Here is a 24,139-nt window from a genome sequence, read left to right as displayed (position 1 = left end):
TGGGTTCAAGCGATTCTCATGCCTCAGGCTCCCATGTAGCTGGGATTACAGGTGCCCACCACCACGTCCGACTAATTTTTGTACTTTTAGTAGATGGGGTTTCACCATGTTGCCCAGGCTGGCCTGGCCTCCCAAAGTGCTGGGATTACAGGCGTGAGCCACTGTGCCCAGCCAACTTTTGTTTACTTTTTACAGAGGCAAGCTCTCACTATGTTGCCCAGGCTAGTTTGGAACCCCTGAGTTTAAGCGATCCTCTCGCCTCTGCCTTCCAAGTGATTATGGAAGCATGATTACAGGCATGAGCCACTGTGTAAGGCCTATCATTTTCTTGAAAGCTTGTCCATATTTTCCAGCTCATTTAGCATCTTGTTTTATAGTATTTAGTAAGTCTAACTCTTTCTCAGGGATAGTTTGTTTATTTTTCCTTTGAATGGGCTATATTTTCCTGTTTCTTTATATGCCTTGTGATTTTTTTGTTGGAAACTGCACATTTGAATTTTACAATGTGGTAACTCTGGAGATCAAATTCTCCTTTCCCAGGATTTGCTGTTTTATTTAAAATGTAATTTTATTGTTTATTGTTGCAAGGTGTTTCTGTATCAGGGATCAGCCTGAGGTGTAAACTTATGGTCTTTATAGGTATTTTCTAAGCCTGTAAATTTTCATGGATGTGAAAACATCTCCTCATATATGTGGTTACTTCTGAATGTCCTGACCTGGCTCCCAAAGTAGGGGGTTGGCTGGGGGTGGGGGGGAAAGGAGTGTGTTTGTGTGGTGGGGGAGGAGCGGGGAGGCACTAGCTCTTTGTTTTTGTTTTATTTAATTTTTTTTTCTTCTCCTCACTAATCACCAATGAAGGCAATGGACCTTTAAATCTTTAAAAGTCATTTCAGCCTCAAGTGGAGGGGCTTGTAACAATGGCAGTGGGGTTTCCAACAATGGCTGACCGTAGGCTGTATGGCTGCACTGCTATGATCAGAAGTAGTAATTAGATCAAAACATCAATTAATTTATTCTGTGATTTCTTTGACTCACTCAGAAGAATAATGCTTAATTTCCAAATATATGAGAATTTTCTAGTTATCTTTTAATTATTGGTTTCCATTTAAATTTCATTATGGTCAGAGAATATTTTCTATCATTTGAAATTTATAATCCAGCAAATGATCAGTTTTGGAATTGTTTCATGTACGCTTGAAATTGATATGCATTTTGCAGATGCTGAGTGCAGTATTTAACACGTCAGTAGGTAAAGCAGTATTTAACTAAATATGTCAAATAGGTAAAGTTTTACATTTGTGTTATTCTGTATCTTCATTGATTTTTTTGTTTTATTTAATTGCTTCCTGACAGATGTGTTAGGTTCCCCTCGATGATTTTGGAATTACCTTTTTGCCCGTATGCAGCTGTCAATTTGTACTTTATATATTTTGAGAATGCTATTAAGTGCAAATAAATGTATAAACAGATCTTCCTGTTGGAGTGAATCTTTTACTTTTATGAAATGTCACTCTTTATCTACAGTAATACTTCTTGCCTTAAAGTATACTTTGACGATAATATAAAAATCAGCCTTGTTTTGGTTAATGTTAGCATGGTATATCTTTTTCTATTCTCTTACTTTCGACCTTCCCACAGGAAGGCGTGTCTGATGAAAGCAACATATAATTTACTTTTTCCTTCATCCATTCTGACAATCCTTGCCTTTTAATTGGAACATTTAATCTAGTAGGCTAATATTTGCCTTAGTTTAAACCATCTTACCATTTATATGGTTTTGCCTCACCTGTTCTATGTTTCTATTTGCTCTTTCTTAATTTTTACTTAGATTCTATTTTTTTGGTCCCCCTAAAGTATTAGGTAATGGTTATATATTCTTTTATTCTCTTAATGGTTACCTGAGAGCTGTGCTGCATACTTCAGTAGCCACTAGCCACATGGGGCTATTCTAATACATGTTACCTTATACTTTAGTAATATTAATGATGATGATTACAATGACAATTTATAACCTATAGTGCTTAATCCTTAGCACATAATCTGAGGTGAATATACACATTATTATTTCAATTTTATAGATAAATAAAATGAGATGCAGGGAGAGTAAAAACCCTACAGTGACTGAATTTGTACTCAGAGGCTATGCCTTAGGCATTTACACTTACATGATATTTTCCATGGATTTAGGTTTAATAAAAATGGAGATAGGGTAAAGTTGTGCAATCTGTAATCTCTTTATCGCATTTCCAGACACATCAAGGATACAGTGTTTGCCCTAAAATAAAGGGAACAAAGAAAAACAAAAAACAAGTGAACCAAATATTCTCAATAGTATCAAAGGTACGTTTCCTACATGTACAAAGTCTAAATTATGATATGTTTGGATCCTGGTTCACTTTAAGCAAACTTGTCATTTCTCTCAGCAAACTTTAGATAGTAAATGAAATGGTTGATTATGCATAATTAATTTGCCATTTTCAAACAAATGTTATATTTAAAAAGGAAATATACAGTTCCTAGTTTTCACAGATAAGTAATCTCTCAAAATAGTGAACAACAAGAGTTCCCCCCTCCCTTTTTTTAAAATTTAAGAGACAGGGTCTTGCTCTGTTGCCTAGGCTGGTTGGTCTTGAACTCCTGGGGCTCAAGCAATCCTCCTACCCTAGCCTCCCAAAGTGCTGGGATTATAGGTATGAGTCACTGTGCCAGGCCCAGGTTCCTATTGTTCATTTTGCCAAGAAAAGGCATTTATAAAGACTCCAAACTATCATCTCCCCATAGCTATCATTTCATAAAAGATAAAAATTCCTAGAGTAAGGTCAAATATTTTAAATAAATGAATTTGTGAAACCTCATCACTACTACTCAATCCTTCAATTTCTCATTTTATTAGGGACTGATAAAAATTATCATAAACTAGCATATGGGACCCCAATTCTGGATTTAAGTGGCAAGGTTAAATTTACTGACAAAGGCTACTTAGGTTTTTAATACAGATGAGCATTTCCATGTTAAGCAGAGAAGTACTTATTATTTATGACATTTTTCTTATAATACATTTGAAATCAGGCCCTCCCCCATAATGCAACTTCAGTTTTTTGTTTGTTTTTGAGACGGAGTCTCGCTATGTCACCCAGACTTAAATGCAGTGGCGCGATCTTGGCTTACTGAAACCTCCATCTCTTGGGTTTGAGTGATTCTTTTGCTTTAGTCTTCCTAGTAGCTGAGGTAACAGATGCGCACCACCATGCCTGGCCAACTAAAAATGCATATTCAGTAGCAGCCATATTTGAAGTACCCATACAACCATTCTGTTTTTCACTTGTAGTATTCAGTGAATTACATGAAAAATTCAACACTTAATTATAAAACAGTTACATTGAATTATTTTGTCCAACTGTAGGATAAGTGTTCTGAGCATGAGTAAGGTAATCTAGGCTAAGCTATGTTGTTCAGTAGGTTAGGTATATTAAACACATTTTCACTTTACAGTCCTTTAAACTAGTGATGGGAATTTTGGGATGAAATTCCCATCGTAAGTCAAAGAGCATCTGTATGTGAGTAAATAAGTGGATAGAAGGGAACTATCCTTCTATCTGTCTACTAATCAAGGTAGAATAAATGATTACATTAGAAAATCTTTTGAAAACCACATGGTAATAATTGTTTCAGGCAAAAACCATCAATGTATTCTAAAATTAGTGAAAATTTGATGAAAAATGTGGTATTTATATAGTCTCAAAGTGTCCGCCCCCAAAATACCAGTTTCAAAGGCAAAAATAATAATTTTGATAATTTTACAGTGGAGATACCTACCAGATAAAACCTTAAACAAGTAATCAAAATTAGCATGACCAGTAGTGGGACAAATAGACATAATATTGCCTCCCAGATAAGACTGAGAAGGACACAACATTATGTCTGTGGTATTCCTGTCAAAAATATGTAACCTACCATCCGAGAATGAGGAAGCATGCAAACCCAGGTTGAGGCATATTCTATGACGTAAATGTTTTTTACTCTTCAAAAATATCAAGATCAAGAAAGACAAAGACTGAGGAACTGTGCCAGATTGATAGAGACTAAGGAGACTTTACAACTAAATATAATGTGTGATCCTGTGATCCTGAATTGGATCCTGGACCAGGAAATTTTTTTATTCTTTTCCAATAAGGAATATTAGATGGTCAGTTGGAATCAAATCATGATTATGTAAGAGATGCCATCGTTTTTAAGAAATATGAGGTAAAGGAACATTTTTACACCACTGTAAAGTTGAACCATGCTAAGTTGGGGGCCATCTGTGTTTATGTCATTATGGACTCTAGGATTTTTATTTTACTCTATGTATTACAATCTGTTATTATCACTTATTTTGATATTCAAATTATCTCAGACTTGGCCAGTGGGGAACTCTACAGCTTGGTTCCTGTATCTTTTTATATATCTTCATCATTCTTTGAGTGCTTCCTTATTTTTCAGGAAGCAAAATGTTCTTATAGTATCATCTTGAACTTTTCCAGTCCTGGCCCCAGAATCAGCCATTTATCTAAAGAGTCCTGGATCTTTTAAATAAAGAATTATATTTAGAAGCCAACATCTGGGCAACAGATATTCTCATTGCTTATTCAGTGTTACTTTTAGGTCTTCTCAGTGGATAGAGCAAATAAACATGTATGTCTGTATATATAAATACACATCTATTTCTATATCTACTCTATTACAATTCATGGGTTCATAGTCATAGCTCTAATTGTCTAGTATCTCCATCCAATTATCACAGAGTTCATTTTACCTTCTCCCTTTTTCTGACAGGCAAGCCTAAGCCTCACTTTCTCTACTGTCATTATATTAGTTTACTTGATCAACCCTAGAATATATATTAGTTTCATAACTACAAGCCCATACACTGCACACAACAGACCTACTAATTAGAGTTTGATTTTGTTTACAGATCTTTCTGTTTTCAGTTGTGTTAAAGAATCTCTGGGATTAAGAATTCTCTCCTCCTCAATGTAGTTAAGTTATTCATCTGAAATATAGTCAAGTTTATTTAGTTTCTATTTGTGTATTTCTATTTGTGTATCATTTTGCTTTCCCCTATCTTTCTTTATTTTTGAGTTTTAAAAATATGTAAAATATTAACATACTTTCTAAAAATTAAAATAATACAAATATGTATGCTCAGAGAAATGTCGTACCTCATCCTTTCCAATCCATTCCAAATTCCCCATCCTTTCTACTTCCCTCCCTCTGTAGGTAACCAATCTCATCAAGTTCTGATTTACCTTTCCTGTGTTTATTTTCACACAACTGAGTAGAGATATATATTTTCTCATTTTCTCTTATTTTATACCATAGATACTCTTTTGCATGATGTGTATCAGTTCAGATACCTTCTTTATTAACTGTTTTAGAGAACTTCATTTTGTGAATGTAAAATTAATTGTTCAATCACTCTTTTATCTGGGCATTTAGATGGTTTTCAGTATTTCACAATTATAAACAATGCTACAATGAATGCCCTTTTGCCCATGTATTTTCATACTGTTGGGGGTATCTTTGGAATAAATTCCTAGAAGTGGAATGCTGGGTTGAAGGATAGCTGCTGGATATCGCCAAATACCCTTCCAAAAGGCAGCACCAGTTTGCATCTCCACCAGTAATGCACGACTGTCTGTTTCCTCTCAGCCTCACCAAGAAAATGTCTTCACATTTCTCCCCCAGTAGGATAGGGGAGAAATGGAATTTAGAGTAATTTTAATTTACCTTTTTTTTTTTTTTTTTTTTGAGATGGAGTCTTTCTCTGTTGCCCAGGCTGGAGTGCAGTGGTGCAGTCTTGGCTCACTGCAACCTCTGCCTCCCGGGTTCAAGCAATTCTCCTGCCTCAGCCTCCCAAATAGCTGGAATTACAGGTGTGTACCACCACATCTGGCTGATTTTTATATGTTTAGTAGAGATGGGGTTTCACCATGTTGGCCAGGCTGGTCTTGAACTCCTGACCCTCAGGTGATCTACCCGCCCTGGTCTCCCAAAGTGCTGGGATTAACCGTGTGAGTCACCACGCCCGGCTAATTTATATTTCTTTAATAATGACTATGGCTGGACATCATTTCCTCTGTATAGAGGCCATTTTTATATCGTATTTTTGTGTGAACCATGTATTCTCATCTTTTGTCCATTTTTTTCTCTTGGGTTTCTGGCCTCTATTCCCTGTTTTTATGAGTCCTTTACATAGTGGGACTATCAGCCCCTTTCTTGCAATTTTTTTCTCTGTCAGTTGTCTTTTGACATTGTTAATGGTATTTTCTGGTAGTTTTTGGAAAAGTTCTTTGGCCATAAAATAAGTTAAAAAAATTTTTTTTTGAGACAGTCTTGCTCTGTCACCCAGTCTAGAGTATTCTGGTGCGATCTCTGCTCACTGCAACCTCCACCTCCTGGGTTCAAGCAGTTCTCCTGCCTCAGCCTCTCGAGTAGCTGGGACTATAGGCATGAGCCACCACGCTTGGCTAATTTTTATATTTTTAGTAGAGACAGGGTTTTACCATGTTGGTCAGGCTGGTGTTGAACTCCTGACCTCAGGTGATCCATCTGCTTCGGCCTCCCAAAGTGGTGGGATTATAGGCATGAGCTACCATGCCCGGTCAGTTTAAAAAAAATTAAGAGGTCAGATTCTTTCTTTCCTTTCTCTCCCTTCCTCCTTCCCTCCCTCCCTCTTTCTTTCTTCTCTCTCTCCCCCTCCCTCTTTCTCTCTCTCTCTTTCCTTTTTTTCTTCCTTCCTGTCTTCCTTTATTGGTCTATCTCTAGCAAATGATCTTACAATGATAACTTCTCCTCACACTTTCCTTGTCTACCTATTTTATCTTCTATGCATTTTCCTAGGCCATGTAAAATTAAATATTTAGACAAGCAAATTCATTACATTAATAAAACTGATCAGTGCTGTATCTATCCTACCACTCTTTCATACTGTCAAAGGCCTATCTGATTAGAAGCTATATTCTGGGGTTAGTTTGATGCTTACCTTTTCTGCTACTTCTCGCACAGACTGAACACTTGTTCCATATAGATGATTGTTATACTGACCAGCTTCAATGAATTTATGTTCTTGGATATCTTTTTCCATCTGCTCTCTTGAAGTCACAAAATGATAATCTCTTCCATCTACCTCATAATCTCGTTTTGGTCTAGTTGTATCTTTAACAGAAAAAAACTTCGGGAAGTGTTTAATATTAAAAAAAAAAACCCACAATAAATCCATTTTCCACTTACATCATTGTTTTGTAAAGTTCGACAGATCAAATTAATTTAAATCTGAGAAAGGACAATAATATGGAGGATGGAAGAGTAACTGATAAAATAAGTACGAACCATTAAAAAAAGGTTATATTGGGCCAGGTGCGGTGGCTCACGCCTGTAATCCCAGCACTTTGGGAGGCCGAGGCGGGTGGATCACGAGGTCAAGAGATCGACACCATCCTGGTCAACATGGTGAAACCCTGTCTCTACTAAAAATACAAAAAATTAACTGGGCATGGTGGCACGTGCCTGTAATCTCAGCTACTCAGGAGGCTGAGGCAGGAGAATTGCCTGAACCCAGGAGGCGTTGGTTGCGGTGAGCCGAGATCATGCCATTGCACGCCAGCCTGGGTAACAAGAGCGAAACTCCATCTCAAAAAAAAAAAAAAAAAAAAAAGGTTATATTTATTTTTCCCACACACAGTGACAGGAAATGTTAAGAATAACAATTAAATGTTTTTGTTTCGGTTACTCACGAGGAACACAAGATCCAAATTTATCAGGAAATTCTGAGATCAAGTCATCATTTATCCTGTCTTTCATAGGTCCCAATATGATCACTGGTCGAGTATAATTAACTAAAAAGATAAACTGCATGTTAAAAGGAATAAACATTCAACAAATATCAATATATTTTATTTCACCAGAGAACAAAAATATCTGTAACTGTTACAAAGAATTTTTTTCTTCCTTCTCTATCTTCCTCCTCCATCAACCAAAGATGCCTAATTTGCTGTTTTATAATCTTGAGTAAGATCTTAAAGTTTACTGAGTCTCCTGCTAGAAGTCATACACTTGATAATTCAACCAAGTTAAATTTGGTATTTTAGCAGATTATGTTTATTTACGTTGCAAATGACAGAATAACATACAGTGTTTTACAGATGGTTTTGAAGTACAAATTGTAAGGAAGCAGAGCAAAGAAGGGCAGAAGAGAAATTAGATGTAGGAAGTGATATAATCACAGTAGTGTTGTAGAAAGATGATCTAAAGAAGTGTAAACTCTAGATTGTATAAGATCGTGCTGGAAGAATGGAGATGGGTGGTGAGACTGAGAACTAACATTGTGGTAGAAGGGACGAAGAGAAGGTCATATATAAGAAAGAAGTACAATAGTGCCTGGAACCTGATTAGCTTTAGCATGAGGAACAGAGAAGGGTCAAAGATGCTCCCAAGATTTTCAAAAAAGGGTTATTTGGAAGATAGCGATGATAACAAGAACACTTGAAAAAAGTTGCTTAGGAAATAAAACACAAATATAAAAGTCAGTGTGAAGTGACTAGATTCTAATATACTATGGAATAAACTATGTTTCATAAAATACATGTAGTAAATTTCTACATACAACATTTTTGGGGGGTATTAGACTTTTTTCCCCTAAATTAAAAATATATTCTTCTAGATTATAAAACATCAATAGGCTTCACAAACCTTCTTGCTGATTCACTGGTTCATAAGATAAGACGTATTCTTCTTGACCACCTATTAGAAAGTGAAGGCACAGATGAAAAATACATAAAGATAACTGATGCTAATCTAATTCTTCAAAAACAACATATACATTACTAGAACTTTCCTAAGAAAATGGCAAAGATATGGAAAGAGGTACTTTATGGCAAGATTTAGTAAAAAAAAATAAATAAAAGTGGCAAATTATAAAGTCATAAAAGTGAGTTTGCTAAATGTAAAACAAAATATAAATGAGCTTTTAAATCAATAACTTATTTTATAAATAATCATCAAATCTAAAATCTTCATTTGTGATGCTATGTACTACTTCTTTATTTAGAATTTAAGAATTATTAAATCTGTTAAAGATTAATGCTTTAATGAGCAGTTCTATCTATATATACACACACATATTAGATAATTTGTTACTATTAAAAATATGCTACTTTTTCCACCAACTATAATACTGAAAACAGTGTATTTAAAAAAAATTACAACTATCTTTAAATTTAAAATTATAAACACAAAAGGTAAAACTATTTTCACTATTTCACTGATGAAAAAATTCACGAATTAAACTTTGTAAAAAAGAAGAAATTTAATGTGAATCAAAAAGAGCTTTAGATAAAACTAAATCCTTCCAATAAAAAAACCATAGTGATAGTAAAGGAGATAAATTTATTCTGCTTTGAACTTAAAAGCATACAAGAAGTTAAAGCTTCTAAATTAAAGGTTTAGAGCTTAGGAAATATTCTAAATGAAAGAGTCTACAAATTGTATCTGAATCCAATGAAAAGAACTACAAAATTAAAAACTCTAGCAGTTTTTAACTAATACATATCCCCCTTGCCCCCACACCCAAAATTAGAAAAGACTGTGTTAACCCAAGTGGTTCAATTAAAACAAACAATATTGGATAATGTATTTGAAGACTTTTCCTTTAATTATCAAGATCCTATAATAATTTTACCATGAATTTTGCAATTGTTTTATATTATATGTATGTAGCTGCAGGTCTTTTAAATCCATATATTGGCATAAACATTCTTTTCTGCTTTAAGTGTGTATTTCTTTGTTTTTAATTTTATTATCAAAGTATATAAAACCAATATAAGCTGTTTTTTAAAGTACTGGATGTAAAACATGGCTTACATACTAGCAAACACATGCAATTTGAATATTCCACACCTTAATAATTCATGCAAATGGTGAGACAGACAGTATATACTTTCATTACCTCTTTTTAGCCTAGAAAGCCACTCAACTACTCTATAGTGGATTCTGGTTATAAGCAATAAAATGCTGAAATACAAGAAATCATTTCCAAACCAAAAAAAAATTAAGTAACTATTATGTAGAAAAATAATCAACCAAATGAATGACGGTTAAAAGTATATACTGTCAACATGAAAAAGTATTAGGGACTGATATTAACAGGATGGACCTTTTGAGCAGCCGTACTCATCTGTAATCAAGATTACTTTCATTTTAGACAGCAGTAAAAAAAAAAAAAGTTAGAAAAGCAATTTTAATTTTTAAGGTGCTACAAATGATAACATTATGTACTTTCCCCTTCTCCCATACCCAAATCTGTTTAAAAACATCACATGCTTGCGTAGTTCAGTTAATAAAACCAAGAATGCATTATAAAACATCAAAAGAGAAATTAGCATTAGTTTTTGAGCAATCATTGAAAATGTTTCCTTCCTTATTTCTTCTGTTCACCAAGTGCTGGTGATAAACAATTACTTGATCCAGATCAGTATTGGTGAAAAAGAATGAAAACAGAAATGAAGCTAATTATAATTTAGCATTACTGAAAAATATTATTTTAGCACTCATGTTAAAAACAGAACTCAACAAAATGTCAAAATACAAGTTTTTCCCCATATAAGTATTTACTTCTTATAAAAATACATATACACACATATATATGTACTATATACACAAATAATACTATTTTTAGTATTTTATTAAAATTTTATAAATTAACCTGTACATATTATGATTTTTTCAAGCACAAAATTTTACTTGGCTCTCCCTGATTTTAATATCAATCATATTAACTTTAGGTTTTTAGAACATATTACTAAGAATCCCTCCACCCCTGCAGAGGATTTATTACTTGACATTATAAAAGAACAAGTAACTTAAGACACTTACGGTAACTACTTTCACTATCGCTGGCATTAGAAGTTACATGCTCTGATATTGCAGGACAATGGAAGACAAATAAAGAAAACACAGTGTCATGAATTTAAAAAACTGATAAAAGCAAATAATCAAAATAAAAGAGGGTGACATAAAATGTTGAGATATAAGCCATATATAACAAAGTAATTTTTAAAAAGCATTTTTTCTTTTCTTTGAAAAGTTTTCAAATAAACATATATTAGCAAGGGAAAATACCTGTAATTAAGGACAGTGCCTTATTTTGTACAACACAGTTTATGAACAAGTCTCTATTATAAATAGCAAGTAGAATATGACAACAAAGGCAAAGTGATCCTTAAGTCTAAATGTAGATATACAACCCAAAGAGAAAATATTGTTGGCACTATCTAATTCAGTTTTTGAAACAGCAATAACTGGCAAAGGGGACAAACTATATTTAAGGAAATATATGCTCATTTTAATGAAGGGATGTCTTTGTAATTAAAAATAAATAGACGATGTTATTTACAGTCCAGCTCCACTCCTGTTTCTGAAAATGAAAGTCCATGTTTCTGAGATCATACAGATGAAGCATTTTAGAAGTCAAGTTCAGATGTCTCAAAAGAGTCAGCTGGAAGGGAATGTACCGATTGTGGTATTGCATTTTAAAATCAACTAATATTTCTCAGAAACTCTGCTTTGATAAAATTGACGGTGGCTGTTTTGCAAAACATAGAAAAGACAACGAAAACAAATACACCCAGCCAAAAATTGCCTGGCCCTTCCTTAAAAGTGACCCCATTTCACAACTTTATTGATTAGTAAACAATAGGCACTCTTCTCATCCACTTAAATGTAATCTCAAGTATTCTCTCAATAAATATCTCCCTTGAATTTAAAAAAAGACTAATACTTTTATTTCTAAAACATAAAACGTTCAATGAGACAGGGAAACCTAAATTTTTAACTTTTTTTTTTTTTTTTTAAATTAAAGAGACAGGGCTTCACTCTTGTTGCCCAGGTAGGAGTGCATTGGTATGAATATAGCTCATTGCAGCCCCAACCTCTTCTCCTGGGCCTCTGTGATCCTCCCATCTTAGCCCAGAGTGGCTGGGACTACAGCTATGTGCTACCAGGCCCTACTAAAAATTTTGTTTTTAAAGATAGGTCTCACTATGTTTCCCAGAGTGGTCTCAAACTCCTGGCCTCAAGCAATCCTCCCATCTCAGCCTCCCAAAGTACTGGGATTACAGGTATGAGCCACCACACCCAGCTGGAATTCTTTTTTGTTTTTTTGAGACAGTCTCTCTCTGTTGCCCAGACTGGAGTGCAGTCACACAATCTCAGCTCACTGCAACCTCCACCTCCTAGTTTAAGCGATTCAATTCTTGTGTCTCAGCCACCTGAGTAGCTGGGACTACAGGTACACACCACCACACCTGGCTAATTTTTCCTTTTTTTTTTTTTAAGACGGAGTTTAGCTCTTGCTGCCCAGATGGAGTGCAATGGCGCGATCTTGGCTCACTGCAACCTCTGCCTCCCAGGTTCAAGCGATTTTCCTGTCTCAGCCTCCCAAGTAGCTGGGATTACAGGCATGTGCCATCATGCCCGGCTAATTTTTTGTATTTTTAGTAGAGACAGGGGTTTCTCCATGTTGGTCAGGCTGGTCTCGAACTCCCGACCTCAGGTAATCTGCCCGTCTCGGCCTCTCAAAGTGCTGAGATTACAGGTGTGCGCCACTGTGCCTGGCCTAATTTTTCTGTTTTTAGTAAAGACCGGTTTTAACATGTTGGCCAGGCTGGTATTGAACTCCTGAGCTCATGTGATCCACCCACCTCAGCCTCCCAAAGTGCTGAGATTACAGGCATGAATCACTTCGCCCAGCTGGAAATATATTTTTTTAAGGTTAAAAAAAAATGTCTGAAGCTGGGCATGGTGGCTCATGCCTATAATCCCAGCACTTTGGGAAGGTGAGGCAGAAGGATCACTTTAAGACCAGGAGTTCAAGAACAGCTTGGGCAACATGGAGAGACACTTTGTGGGGGGAAAAAAAAAAAAAAAAAAAAAATTAGCTGGGCCTGGTGGTGCCATGTCTGTAGTTCTAGCCATTTGGGAGATTGAGGCAGGAAGACTGCTGGAGCCCAAGGGTTCCAGGCTGCAGTGAGCTATGATCATATCACTGTACTCCAGTGTCAATGACACTGTGAGATCCTGTCTCTAAGAAACAAAGACAAAAAAGAAAATGTTTGAAGATAAATATCTGCTATACCATACCACCCAGAGTCTCCTAAAATCAAGCAGCACTAGTGAAATGTACAAAGAATGGCTGAACTTAAGATTTCAAATTAAATAACAGGATTCTTAAATTGGTATTCTAGTGAAAAATGAGTCTGTTATTTTAACTTTCAAAGACAAGCTATAACTTCCTTAATCTTGATTACATACATTTTAAATAAAGCAAGGACTTTAAAAATGCAAGCAGAATTCACTAATATACGTAAAGACATGTAAAATGGTAGGTTTTAAAAAAGCTTATATTAAAATATTTCTTTCCATGTCATCACATGGGCTTTATAGCAATAATAAAAAAATGGGTGTATAATATTATATTAGATTGATAAATTATTTACCTTGCTATTTATTTTTTAGATTTTTTATTTGCTTTAAACTGTTTTTCACAAGTATCAACAATTATGGATGTCTTCGTTTATATACCTTTTAACCTTTTGCCCTATTTCCTTAAATGTCATTCCCAGAAGCATGCCACATTAAAAAAAGAGTTCTGTTTATATTAGGATTGGTATTACCCTCTGCAATCTCTAATTTGTAAACTAAAGAAAAATTAGTTATCACAATGGGGTGAAGGGAGGGGAGTGTAAGTGGAGTACAGAAGAAACAGAATTGGTAAATTTTCAGTTGACAATTATGAAAGCTGGATAAACAAATACTTACAGGGTTTATTTTTACCACTCTTCTACTATTGAATATATCTGACATTTATATAACGAAAACTTTAAGTTACTAAAATCTCTTCACTATCTTTTTTTGGGATGTCTCCTACTTACCTTAAATACTCTAAGATTGCCAAAAGCTATAGAACAATCAAATTCTCCAAGTTCTTTCAAATATCATTTTACTTTGCTCTGCTACAATAAAACTTCACTACTCAAAGTATAGTTCTTAGAATAGCATCATAGTTGTTTGTAATGTTGTTAGAAAAATAAAATGTTTTTCTTTTATTAACTGAAAATGTTCCTCTTCAAAGCATTTTACCAAAGAAGATAGTCAAATAATTAATAAACATATAAAAAAGTATTAAAGTTAATTACTTGTCAGGGAAATGCAAATTAAAACCACAAAGGGTATCTCTACTATCCACCAAAATGGCTAAAATGAAAAATCAAAACAGACATGTCAAGCATAGACAACGATATGTAGCAACGGGAGTATATATATTAGAAATGGGCAAATAGGTAAAACTACTTTGGAAAAATATTTGGCAATATCTACTAAGGCTGGACAAATGTATATCCATATAACCCAGCAATTCCTTTCCTAGGTATTTCCCCAACAGAAAGGCATTATGTGCTTACCAAAAGACATGTTTAAGAATGTTCAAAGCAAAACTATTTAAAATAGCTCCAAACATGTTTATTTACAAGTCTGAGGCAATATATGTACAGTTTCCTATTTTACTTTTTTCATTTATAGTGAGCATTTCCCTATGTCATTATCTTTAAGTATGATTTCATTGGTTATGTAATATTACATAATATGGATAAATCATACTTCATTAGCCATTTCCTGTTAAGATGTTTTAAGATATTTTTAAATTTTTGCTGTTATTACTAAATAATATTATAATAAGCATTCTGATACATAAGGCTTTATTTCCATCTCTAATTACACTCTTAGGATAAATTCTTTGGAGAGGATTTAGTGGGTAAAAAGATGTGCTTTTTCAGAAAGGCTGTGCCAATTTACACTCCCAATTGTAGTACAATAAAAGCAGGCATTTAGCAGAACTCTCTCCATCATGGGTTTTCCTTTTAAACAATTCTGCCAAAGTGACAGGTAAAACATCATTTTGTTTATCATTACTAGGGAAATCAAACTTTTTTATATGCTTATTTCATTTGCTTATCTTTTGAGCACTCTTATCACATCCTGTCCAGTTTTCTAATGGAGAGTTAACTTGTTTCTTATCTGTTAAAAATTCATAGTGTAAGGATATTATCCCTGTGACATACATGGTACAAATATATTCTTCAAGATTTTATTTTTATTTTATTTATGACAGTTTTTTTTTTTTTTCTTTAAGACAGAGTCTCACTCTGTCGCCTAGGCTGGAGTGCAACTGTGTGATCTTGGCTCACTGCAACCTTCAACTCCCATGTTCAAGCCATTCTCCTGCCTCAGCCTCCCAAGTAGCTGGGATTACAGGTATGCATCACTACACCCGGTTAATTTTTGTACTTTTAGTAGAGATAGGGTTTCACCATGTTGGCCAGGCTGATCTAAAACTCCTGACCTCAGGTGATCTGCTAGCCTCAGACCCCCAAAGTACTGGGATTACAGGTGTGAGCCACTCTACCCAGCCTGTTTATGACGTTTGATTTTAAATCTCTCTAACCAAGCTTTATCTTTGTACTCAAACATTTCTTCCTGATAGAGTGTATCATGTTTCTCTTCTGCTCTCCTCTAATACTACATCACCAATCTGAAGCAATGATACTACTCTTAAATGCAAATGAAAATAAGTCTGGTTTTGGCATTTGCGAGCTCTGCACAACTTTGCATAAGTTCTTAAAATGAGAAGAAAGAAGATATATGTAGCAGGAAACCTATGTGCCTGAGGAAATTTTTGAGGTGTTGTACAAAATGGAAAGTTGTAAAAATGGAAAGGCTACATGTAGTAAGTACAAACTTTGTCTCAAACATGTCATCATTTCACTTCTGAGTAACTCAAGTTTCTTTTATTGAGTTATGTTTCCTTTTAGTCTGTGTTAAAGGAATCTTACCTAGTTTTAGTCCTTTGAGCTTCTTCAAAATTACCTCCTTAAAAGCATAAAAGCTACACAGGCTTTTATTTCTAGCTTTTCACAAATGATGACTTAGTTGCATTCTTCCAAACTTCCATTGTACTCTCAATTAGTTCTGTTTAGCAAAATTAGGTTTGGTAAAACAATTTCTCTGTTTTCTCTACTGTCAACAGGGCAAATCAATCATTTACTTGACTCTCTTCTTTTTAGAATAAAGAACAAATGAATTCATGTCTATACAAAGTATTCTATGGTATCACTTGTTTCTCCGTCCACTCTTCAATTAAATACTCCATTTTTTAATATAGGTTGTGTGAATTTACAGCAGATAGGCATTTTTTTCCTTGATATCCAGTGTTATTCTATGTCTCTTCAATTGGTTTGCTTCTCTAGAATAACTTAACCTTCCGTTTGGGGTTCTTTTATGAGTTTTGTTCCAGTAAGGCCTGATGACTACCTGTATTAAGTTGCACTTATTTTCTTAAAGTCTCTCAAAATTTTGCTTAGTTTATTCCCTATATTCTTAACTTTAGAATATAAATAACTGAGGCCACAAGTAATGTCCTTGAACACATTGTTCTTTCCAGTATTTACTACTACATAATCATGGGCACCTTGTCAACTTATATCATCTATTTTATGTGATAACCTCCATCATATCCAGTTTTAGAATTTTACTAATATTTTTCTGTCTTCTCTAACATTTTCTGAATAAAATCTTGATCTGATCACCAAGTTACCAGGCGAATAAATTCTTTTAATTGCTGTGAGATGAAGCACAGAAATCTATTATTCAAGGAATCTTGGGTCACTCTCCAGAAAATAAAAGCCTTCTGAATAATGTTGTCTGATAATCAGTTACCATTTTTCATATTATTTCTCTTCTAAAGTCCCAATCTTCAACTAGAACCAGGGATATAGGGTTAAGGTGTAATTATCATCTATTATAACATCAATATGGGAACCAAATTCTTCATTTCATTTTTCTATGAGTTTCCTATGTCTTTGTTCACTTAACAGATAAGAAAAATCCGTGGGTCCATTTGTTGATCCATACCACCTCTAAAGTATGCTATCAATCTCAAAATAAATTCTATGGCATACATAACTTGTGGTAGTATTTTCCAGTTTTAGAGGTTTTCATTGATAATTTTCCCCAAACGTAAGAGATTTAAAAAAGGGTGCCACTAGTGATAGGAAATCTGTGGCCCTTATTAAATCCTATAAAGGTACATGCAAAGATAACAAATTGTGTCTAACAGAAAGAGTTGTACATAAACATACTGTCTTCAATCTAATACAAACTTAAATAATTATGGTTGAAATAAAAGTACCTACAGCTTAGATTAAAATTCCAGTATAAACTTAGCATAAATCAGAAGAATGTCTTATATAAAATTTAATGTTTATTAATGTAGGTCTTAGAAAGTTAAAAGATTGGCTATATGCTTAATGATCAATGAATTACAAAGAAGTTTTCAAAATGTTTAATAATCTAAATAGAAAGAAGCATTTAGAAAATATTAGATTAAAAAATTACTTCTATGAGCACTGTAACCTAAAGTTACTCAGTAATGTTTGGTAAATTTTCATAGTTAAGCAATTTGAAAACACACAAATTAAAAATTTTGTTTGCTAAAATGGCTTCTTGCTTCATTCATTTGTTCCAATGTTTATTGAATGTCTTCTACATATTAGACCCTGTTTGAAGCTTTATATGAAGATTAAGTAACTAGCTAGAAAATTAAACAACAGCAGCAACAAAAACCAAAAAAAAGGCAACATCTTAGCTAAAGGAAAAACAAAATAGTTCTTATACTCTTGTGGTAACTTACAACTTTCCCAAAAAGAGATATACAATTTATCCTCTCAATAAACTGCTACTTGACTAGTATTCTAACTACTACTTGAGTAGTATTCTATTGTGTTTTATACTTTTATATTATAGTAATGCTTTTCTAACACATAACCAAAATTATTTTAAATTATTTTAACAAAAAAAAAGAGAGAACATAAAATTCCAAGGAAGCATATTTCTATATTCTAATAATGAGGGCAGATAGTACTATTAAAAAAACCCTAAAATTCTTTAATTTTAAAAGTTCCTAGGCAAAAGTAACTGTCATAAAAATTACAAAAAGGAAAATATAGTTATGAGCAGAGAATTCTTCAAATGACATGTGAAAAATAAAAACAAAAAGTTATGTATTAGAGAAATAAAAGTCCCAAGCATGTGACAAACATGTGATAAACATAAAAATTCTAAAAGCAATCTAAATCATACACCTCCTCATGCCAGAAAGGCACTACCATGAATCTCAAAACGTATCTGAATAAGGTAGGTCTGTAGATGGAGGTTAAAAAATAACTTGGGAGTATTTTGATCACTTACTCAGGCCTTTTGATCCCATGTCGTCAGGGATCTCCTGTAGAGAGTAGTCCCCAGAGAGCAAGCAATAAAAAGATAATCAAAGAAAATAGTTGTCAGTAATGCATAAAATTGGTGCTACAGTAAGAGACAGTTCCAAGACCATTACAGGTACATGTATCTTACAGAGCATTTTTACAGATTTCTAGAACTTTGAAATGAGCTAGCTACTAACTATAATCTACCAAAAGAATGTAAGTTCTAGCATGAAGGCTGATTCAGGTAGAGAAGCAAAATTTTAGAACATTTCTTGCTATTTTAAAAGTAAAATCCAGATTGTCTACATATAATGAAAAAGAGAATAAAATGGAGTGATTCTAGACAATCCAGTATCAAAAACTAGCAATGTTATACCTAGAAATCAATAGGTAGCTTCTCAGTTATTTATGTTCTTCCTCTAAAATATTCTTTGAATGTATGAATGTTAAGTGTTTTTCATAAAAAATCTTTCCTTCAAATAATTGCACTTATTTATACATACTTATATGTTCAAGTTATAAACATATAACTTAAAAATGTTGTTTGCTTTGAATTAAGAATTCCTAAGGTGCCAGAAAAAGACTGGCATATAAATTAACTTATATCCGTTAAGTTGCCCTTGAAGACAATTAGTAACCTGTTGCAGCTCTTGAAACTGTCTCCATGGTAACAACCAACTGCAGGGCAGTAGGTCCCTCTACATTTTATTTTCAGTTGACCACTGGATCCACATACTTACGGTCAGCATCACTTGTTTCCTGCTCACTCTGGTCCTTGTTCTTGTAGAAGGGGAATTTTCGGGAAAAGAGGTTCTTTTTACGCTTGTCATTGAATGACTGCTGAAGAAGAGAAGGAGGGGCAAAACAAAGGGATGTCTACTGTCTGTGTGTACAAAGGCCCAGCCTAGCAGCTCTGTGGAAGCTGACTCCTATGACCACAGTGTGCAGTTTGTACATGAATTTTATTAATCTCATATAAAATGAATTTCTTCTTTTGTATAAATTATAACATTTTACAACTGAAAATACTTAAGAATTTCAAAGAGCATGGTTCATTTATACCTAAAAATAAAAATGCTACTTGACAAAGGCAAATCAGATTAATTACTACTACAGTACAAGCCAGCTAACATTTGTTTATATTAATCCCTGTGTTTCCAGAAAAATTTCCAAGTAGTAAGTGCTCTACAGCAAAAGTTATTTAATGTTACTTAGCTGCTCAATTACATTTTATTTATTAGGAAGTAATTTTCATTTTATTTTGGCCTGACCACAGTTATTTCTTTATCTCTTTTGTGGCTATGATGAACTAACAGAAAAGACATTATTTAAAAAGTAAACCAAAATGATTATGAGAACGTTGCTAATGCTGAATATTTAAAAACAAATCTTTTTTTTTTTTTCTTCCTGGAAGAGGATAAAAGGTAACTAAATGCTTATGAGGCAGAAAATGGGAAGAAAACTAAATCAATGCTATCTCTTAGCCAAGCAAAAAGTCAGAAGTCTGATCAACGTGAATGCTATCAGTACTGACTTATTTATTCTTAAGTTCTACTATACTTATCTATTTTTAAAAGTATATTAAATAAAATAGAACCACATCTAATCCACTGGCACCATGTCCTTTATAGGGAATAAAAAGTTTGGTATCCACCAAAGCCACAAAAGCAGTTAAGATTCTAACAGTTTACACATAATTGTAACGTGGGAGTCGAGTAGCTGATTTGATGTCCCATATTGCAGAGATGTTGGAAAAAAGTTATTTTTCCTTGAATGTCCCATTTGTGCATTCATAGGTTTATGATTATGTAGCACAAGAATGATAAGGCTATTAAAGAGAAATAGCTTCTTTTGTCATTTCTCTGTCATACGCATTTATGTTTTGAAGGAAACAGGCTTACCTACCAGTGACAATAAGAATTATTATTTGTTGGAGGGGGAAGGGAAGAATAGAAAGAATAGAATTTTTTTTGTTCTGATATTCTGCATTTATACATATCTTAAGATGCTATATTATTTATTATTTTGAAGTATATTGACAAGACTAGTGTGTTTTTGGCATGCCCTTATTTTAAGCATGTGATGCCAGGTGATTAAGATGAAGTAGCCAGGTGTAGTGTCTCATATCTGTAATTCCAGCACTTTGGTAGGCTGAGGCAGGAGGATCGCTTGAGGCCAGGAGTTCAAAACCAGCCTAGGCAACATGGCAAAACCCCATCTCAACAAAACAAAACAAACAAACAAACAAACAAACAAAAAATTAGCTGGGAGTGGTGGTGTGTGACTATAGTCCCAGCTATTTGGAAGGCTGAGGCAGGAGGATCACTTGAACCCAGGAGTCTGAGGCTGCATTGAGCTATGATCATACCATTGCACTCCAACCTGGGTGATAGAGTGAGACCTCATCTTTAAGGGAAAAAAAAAAAAAAAAGTGAAGTAGATTAAAGTGACTTTTAGCTCAAATTCTATGACTTGAGAAGACTTATTTTGATAAAGATCTTTATAAAAACAAGGTTAAACTTTCATTTTTACCTTTTCATATAATTAATTCAGGATTAATAAGTTCACAGTTCATTAGCCAAGCAGATTGTCTTGATTTCAATCTTAAAGTTTGAAGGCTCTGAGGAACTAGATAAAAGAGAACTCTAAGTAGAAGTTAAAAATTCAATTGAGAGAAAAAGTATTATGGAGAAGTCTGGGCTTATAACTATTTTAGAAACTGTCAAGTAGCATTATTTAAATAAAAATCTTTGCTTAAATTCAAATTTTAGAAAAGAGAAAGTGCTTTAGTAGAAAAAAATTATGGCAATCTAATTTGGGAAAATCTAAATCTTTTCATTCATAAGAATCAATGGTTTTGAATTTAGCAGTAATTTTTATAATATCTCATACAACTGATGTGTTTTTTATAAAAGTTTATTCATCCCTCTTACTGCATCTATAGTGGTCAGAGTCAGTTTCACAGCAAACAACCAAAAGAAACATGAAGTTTAAAATGTTTGACTCTTATTATCTTTGCAGCTAGCCAAAATGAGATATCATAAAGATATCATAATATAGGACAGAAAGAAATGCTTGTTAGTTAAGAAATGTATTAATTGTATCACATTTAATATCCTCCAGGTGAAGAACTTATTTAAAGTGAAAAAAATGCACAAGCAAACAAGACAAAAATGTGTAGGGTAAACACAAAACTGAAGACTTGCTACCTCCAGTTTCTCTGTATTTTCAATCGAAAGCACTACATTTAATACTTACTGTCATTAATGCAATATTGCAAGAGAGACAGTGTAATATAAGAATTGATAAAATATCACAAATTCATGATACATATATTATCTAAATATACAATTTCCACATGTAATATTTCAAAACAGCCAAATGAATGTTAGACATGTTAATGAGAAACTAAAATGTTATAAATCTGTAGTAAAAATAAAGTCCACAAATCACTATGTAAGGAAAGGAGAAGGAGGAGTAGGAAATAGTATTATAGAAAGAAATGCAGTTCTGATCAATGGCAAGCGTATTTTTACCCCACTCAGTATCATGCATAGTTTTGGTGCTGTGTTAGAACACAGTGACTCTGAATAAAGTTGGTTACAGTCAACAAAAAGACTAAGATTTAAATACGTCGTTAATCCAGTTAACTTCTTACAGTATGAAAGAAAAGTTACAACATGCAACCTCTTTTTCAATTTACTGATGGTATATTGTACTAAATCATTTTTAAAGATATACATAAAACAAGCATTAAAAAATTCACATTTTTCGAATCTTGAGCATTTACCTGGGATTTTTCCTCTAATACAAATTTCTATTTTAATATTGCTTCATTCAGATCACACTATATAATTTGGTATTTTTCTGAAAGCTACAAGTAAATTTGAAAGGAATTCATCTTTTTTTGGTGTGTGTGGTTTTCCCCAGGATTTTTTATTATTTGTATGTGGGCTCTGGGGTACATGTGCACATCCTGCAGGATTGTTGCATAGGTACATACATGCCATGGTGGTTTGCTGTCTCCATCCCCCCGCCCGTCGCCTACATCAGGCATTTCTCCAGGTTTATCCCTCCCCAGGAATTTATCATTTCTAAAAAATTGAATGTAACATACAATTTACTCAGATTTAATTTCTTGGACCAAAGATACTTCTCATCTTTTAAATTTTAAACCTTTAAGTTTGAGTGCTTAGTGATACCAGAGATGTACATAGAGTAAATTTATTTGCTGAGTTAACATTCCACATACATTTCAAATATGATCAAAAGACTTATAAAAATTTTGTTTTATGTTAACAAAAAACCTAAACACAAAACAATGTTATAAATGGTATTTAACATAACATGTATTCAGTTTGTTCTCTGTGCTTACTGCTAGAATATTCCATTGCAGAGAGTTCAGGATTATTAAGAATTACATACATAATATAGGATGAAGCCTGTACCATCTTTCTCATCTACTGACAGCCCAAATATTTAGATGCAAGCAGAGGAACTTAAAGTGAAGGAAAAGTAAATATCCTTCAAAAATACATATGAAAGAATTGATATATTTCTTTCCTTTTTTTTTTTTTTCTTCTCCCAGACAGGGTCTCATTCTGTTACCTAGGCTGGAGAGCAGTGGCATGATCATGGCTCACTACAGCCTGGACTTCCTGGGCTCAAGCAATCCTTCCACCTTAGCCACCTGAGTAGCTGGGATGACAGATGCAAGCCATCATGCCTGGCTAATGTTTTATATATATTTTTTAGAGATTGGGTCTCGCTATGTTGCCCAAGCTGGTATTGAACTCCTGGGCTCCAGTGATCCTCCTGCCTTGGCCTCCCAAAGTGCTGGGATTACAGGAGTAAGCCATCTTGCCTAGCCTTGATATATATTTTTCTTTCTTTTTTTTTTTGAGACAGGATCTCCCTCTGTCACCCAGGCTGGAGCACAATCATGGTTCACTGCAGCTTTGACCTCCGGAGCTCAAGCAATTCTCTTGTCTCCGCCTCCCAAGTAGCTGGGACTACAGGCATGTGCCACCAAGCCCGGCTAATGGATATATTTCTTGATTATCTACAAACTTCTTCTCATGCATTTTACTGGCATTTTATTCCTGCCAAATAAAATTTCACATTGATTCCAACATTTAAAACATGGATTCTCTTAAGAAATAATAGCAGGAATAATGTGGGGAAAGAACAAAAAAATTTCCGAAAATTCATTTGTAATAATTTGTAAACTTAGATTATAACTTAGTTAGCATTTCTGAGATGCCAACTTTCTTAGAAGAGTCATTATCAAATTATCTGCTATGATTAACACTAGTAACACAAATTTCTTTTTCTTTTTTGACATGGAGTCTCACTCTGTCGCCCAGGCTGGAGTGTAGTGGTATGATCTGGGCTCAATGCAATCTCCCGCTCCCGGGTTCAAGCGATTCTCCTGCCTCAGCCTCCAGAGTAGCTGGGATTATAGGCGCCTGCCACCATGGCTGGCTAATTTTTGTATTTTTGGTAGAGATGGGGTTTCGCCATGTTGGCCAGGCTGGTCTCAAACCCCTGACCTCAGCTGATCTGCCTGCCTTGGCTTCCCAAAGTGTTGGGATTACAGGAGTGAGCCACCATGCCCGGCCTAGTAACATGAATTTCTAATTGGAAATTCAATGAAGGTCAAATACATTTCATTTATAAAAATAAGCTTGGCCAAAAGTATGTTGCTAGTAATATATCAAATGACAGTTTTGATAATTTGGAAGGGTCTGTGAAATAGGTGCTTTAATTTAACAAATGCTTACTTAAGC

General features: G+C 34.1%; 1 protein-coding gene across 21 annotated transcripts in view; it reads right to left on the bottom strand.

Annotated features, from left to right (window-relative positions):
* DLG1 (discs large MAGUK scaffold protein 1) overlaps positions 1–24,139 on the bottom strand; it is a 262,697-nt gene that overhangs the window by 10,625 nt on the left and 227,933 nt on the right. For 6 of the 21 annotated variants that reach the window (XM_021676123.2, XM_021676119.2, XM_064366953.1 and 3 more), the window contains 6 exons: positions 18,337–18,370; positions 10,912–10,953; positions 8,731–8,781; positions 7,776–7,877; positions 7,025–7,197; positions 2,166–2,275 (listed from right to left, as the gene is read on the bottom strand). In XM_021676123.2, coding sequence (XP_021531798.1) covers positions 2,166–2,275; positions 7,025–7,197; positions 7,776–7,877; positions 8,731–8,781; positions 10,912–10,953; positions 18,337–18,370 — 512 coding nt within the window. Of the gene's footprint in view, positions 1–2,165; positions 2,276–7,024; positions 7,198–7,775; positions 7,878–8,730; positions 8,782–10,192; positions 10,229–10,911; positions 10,954–18,336; positions 18,371–19,090; positions 19,191–24,139 lie in introns of all 21 variants that reach the window. The other 15 variants (XM_021676115.2, XM_021676125.2, XM_021676120.2 and 12 more) reach the window with 6 other exon arrangements.

This window comes from Aotus nancymaae, unplaced genomic scaffold (genome assembly GCF_030222135.1).
Source record: "Aotus nancymaae isolate 86718 unplaced genomic scaffold, 86718_ANA_hifiasm-v0.15.2.pri h1tg000067l, whole genome shotgun sequence".
NCBI lineage: Eukaryota > Metazoa > Chordata > Mammalia > Primates > Aotidae > Aotus > Aotus nancymaae.
The sequence above is the reverse complement of the archived record's forward strand: the minus strand, read 5'-3'. Positions and strand labels throughout refer to the sequence as shown.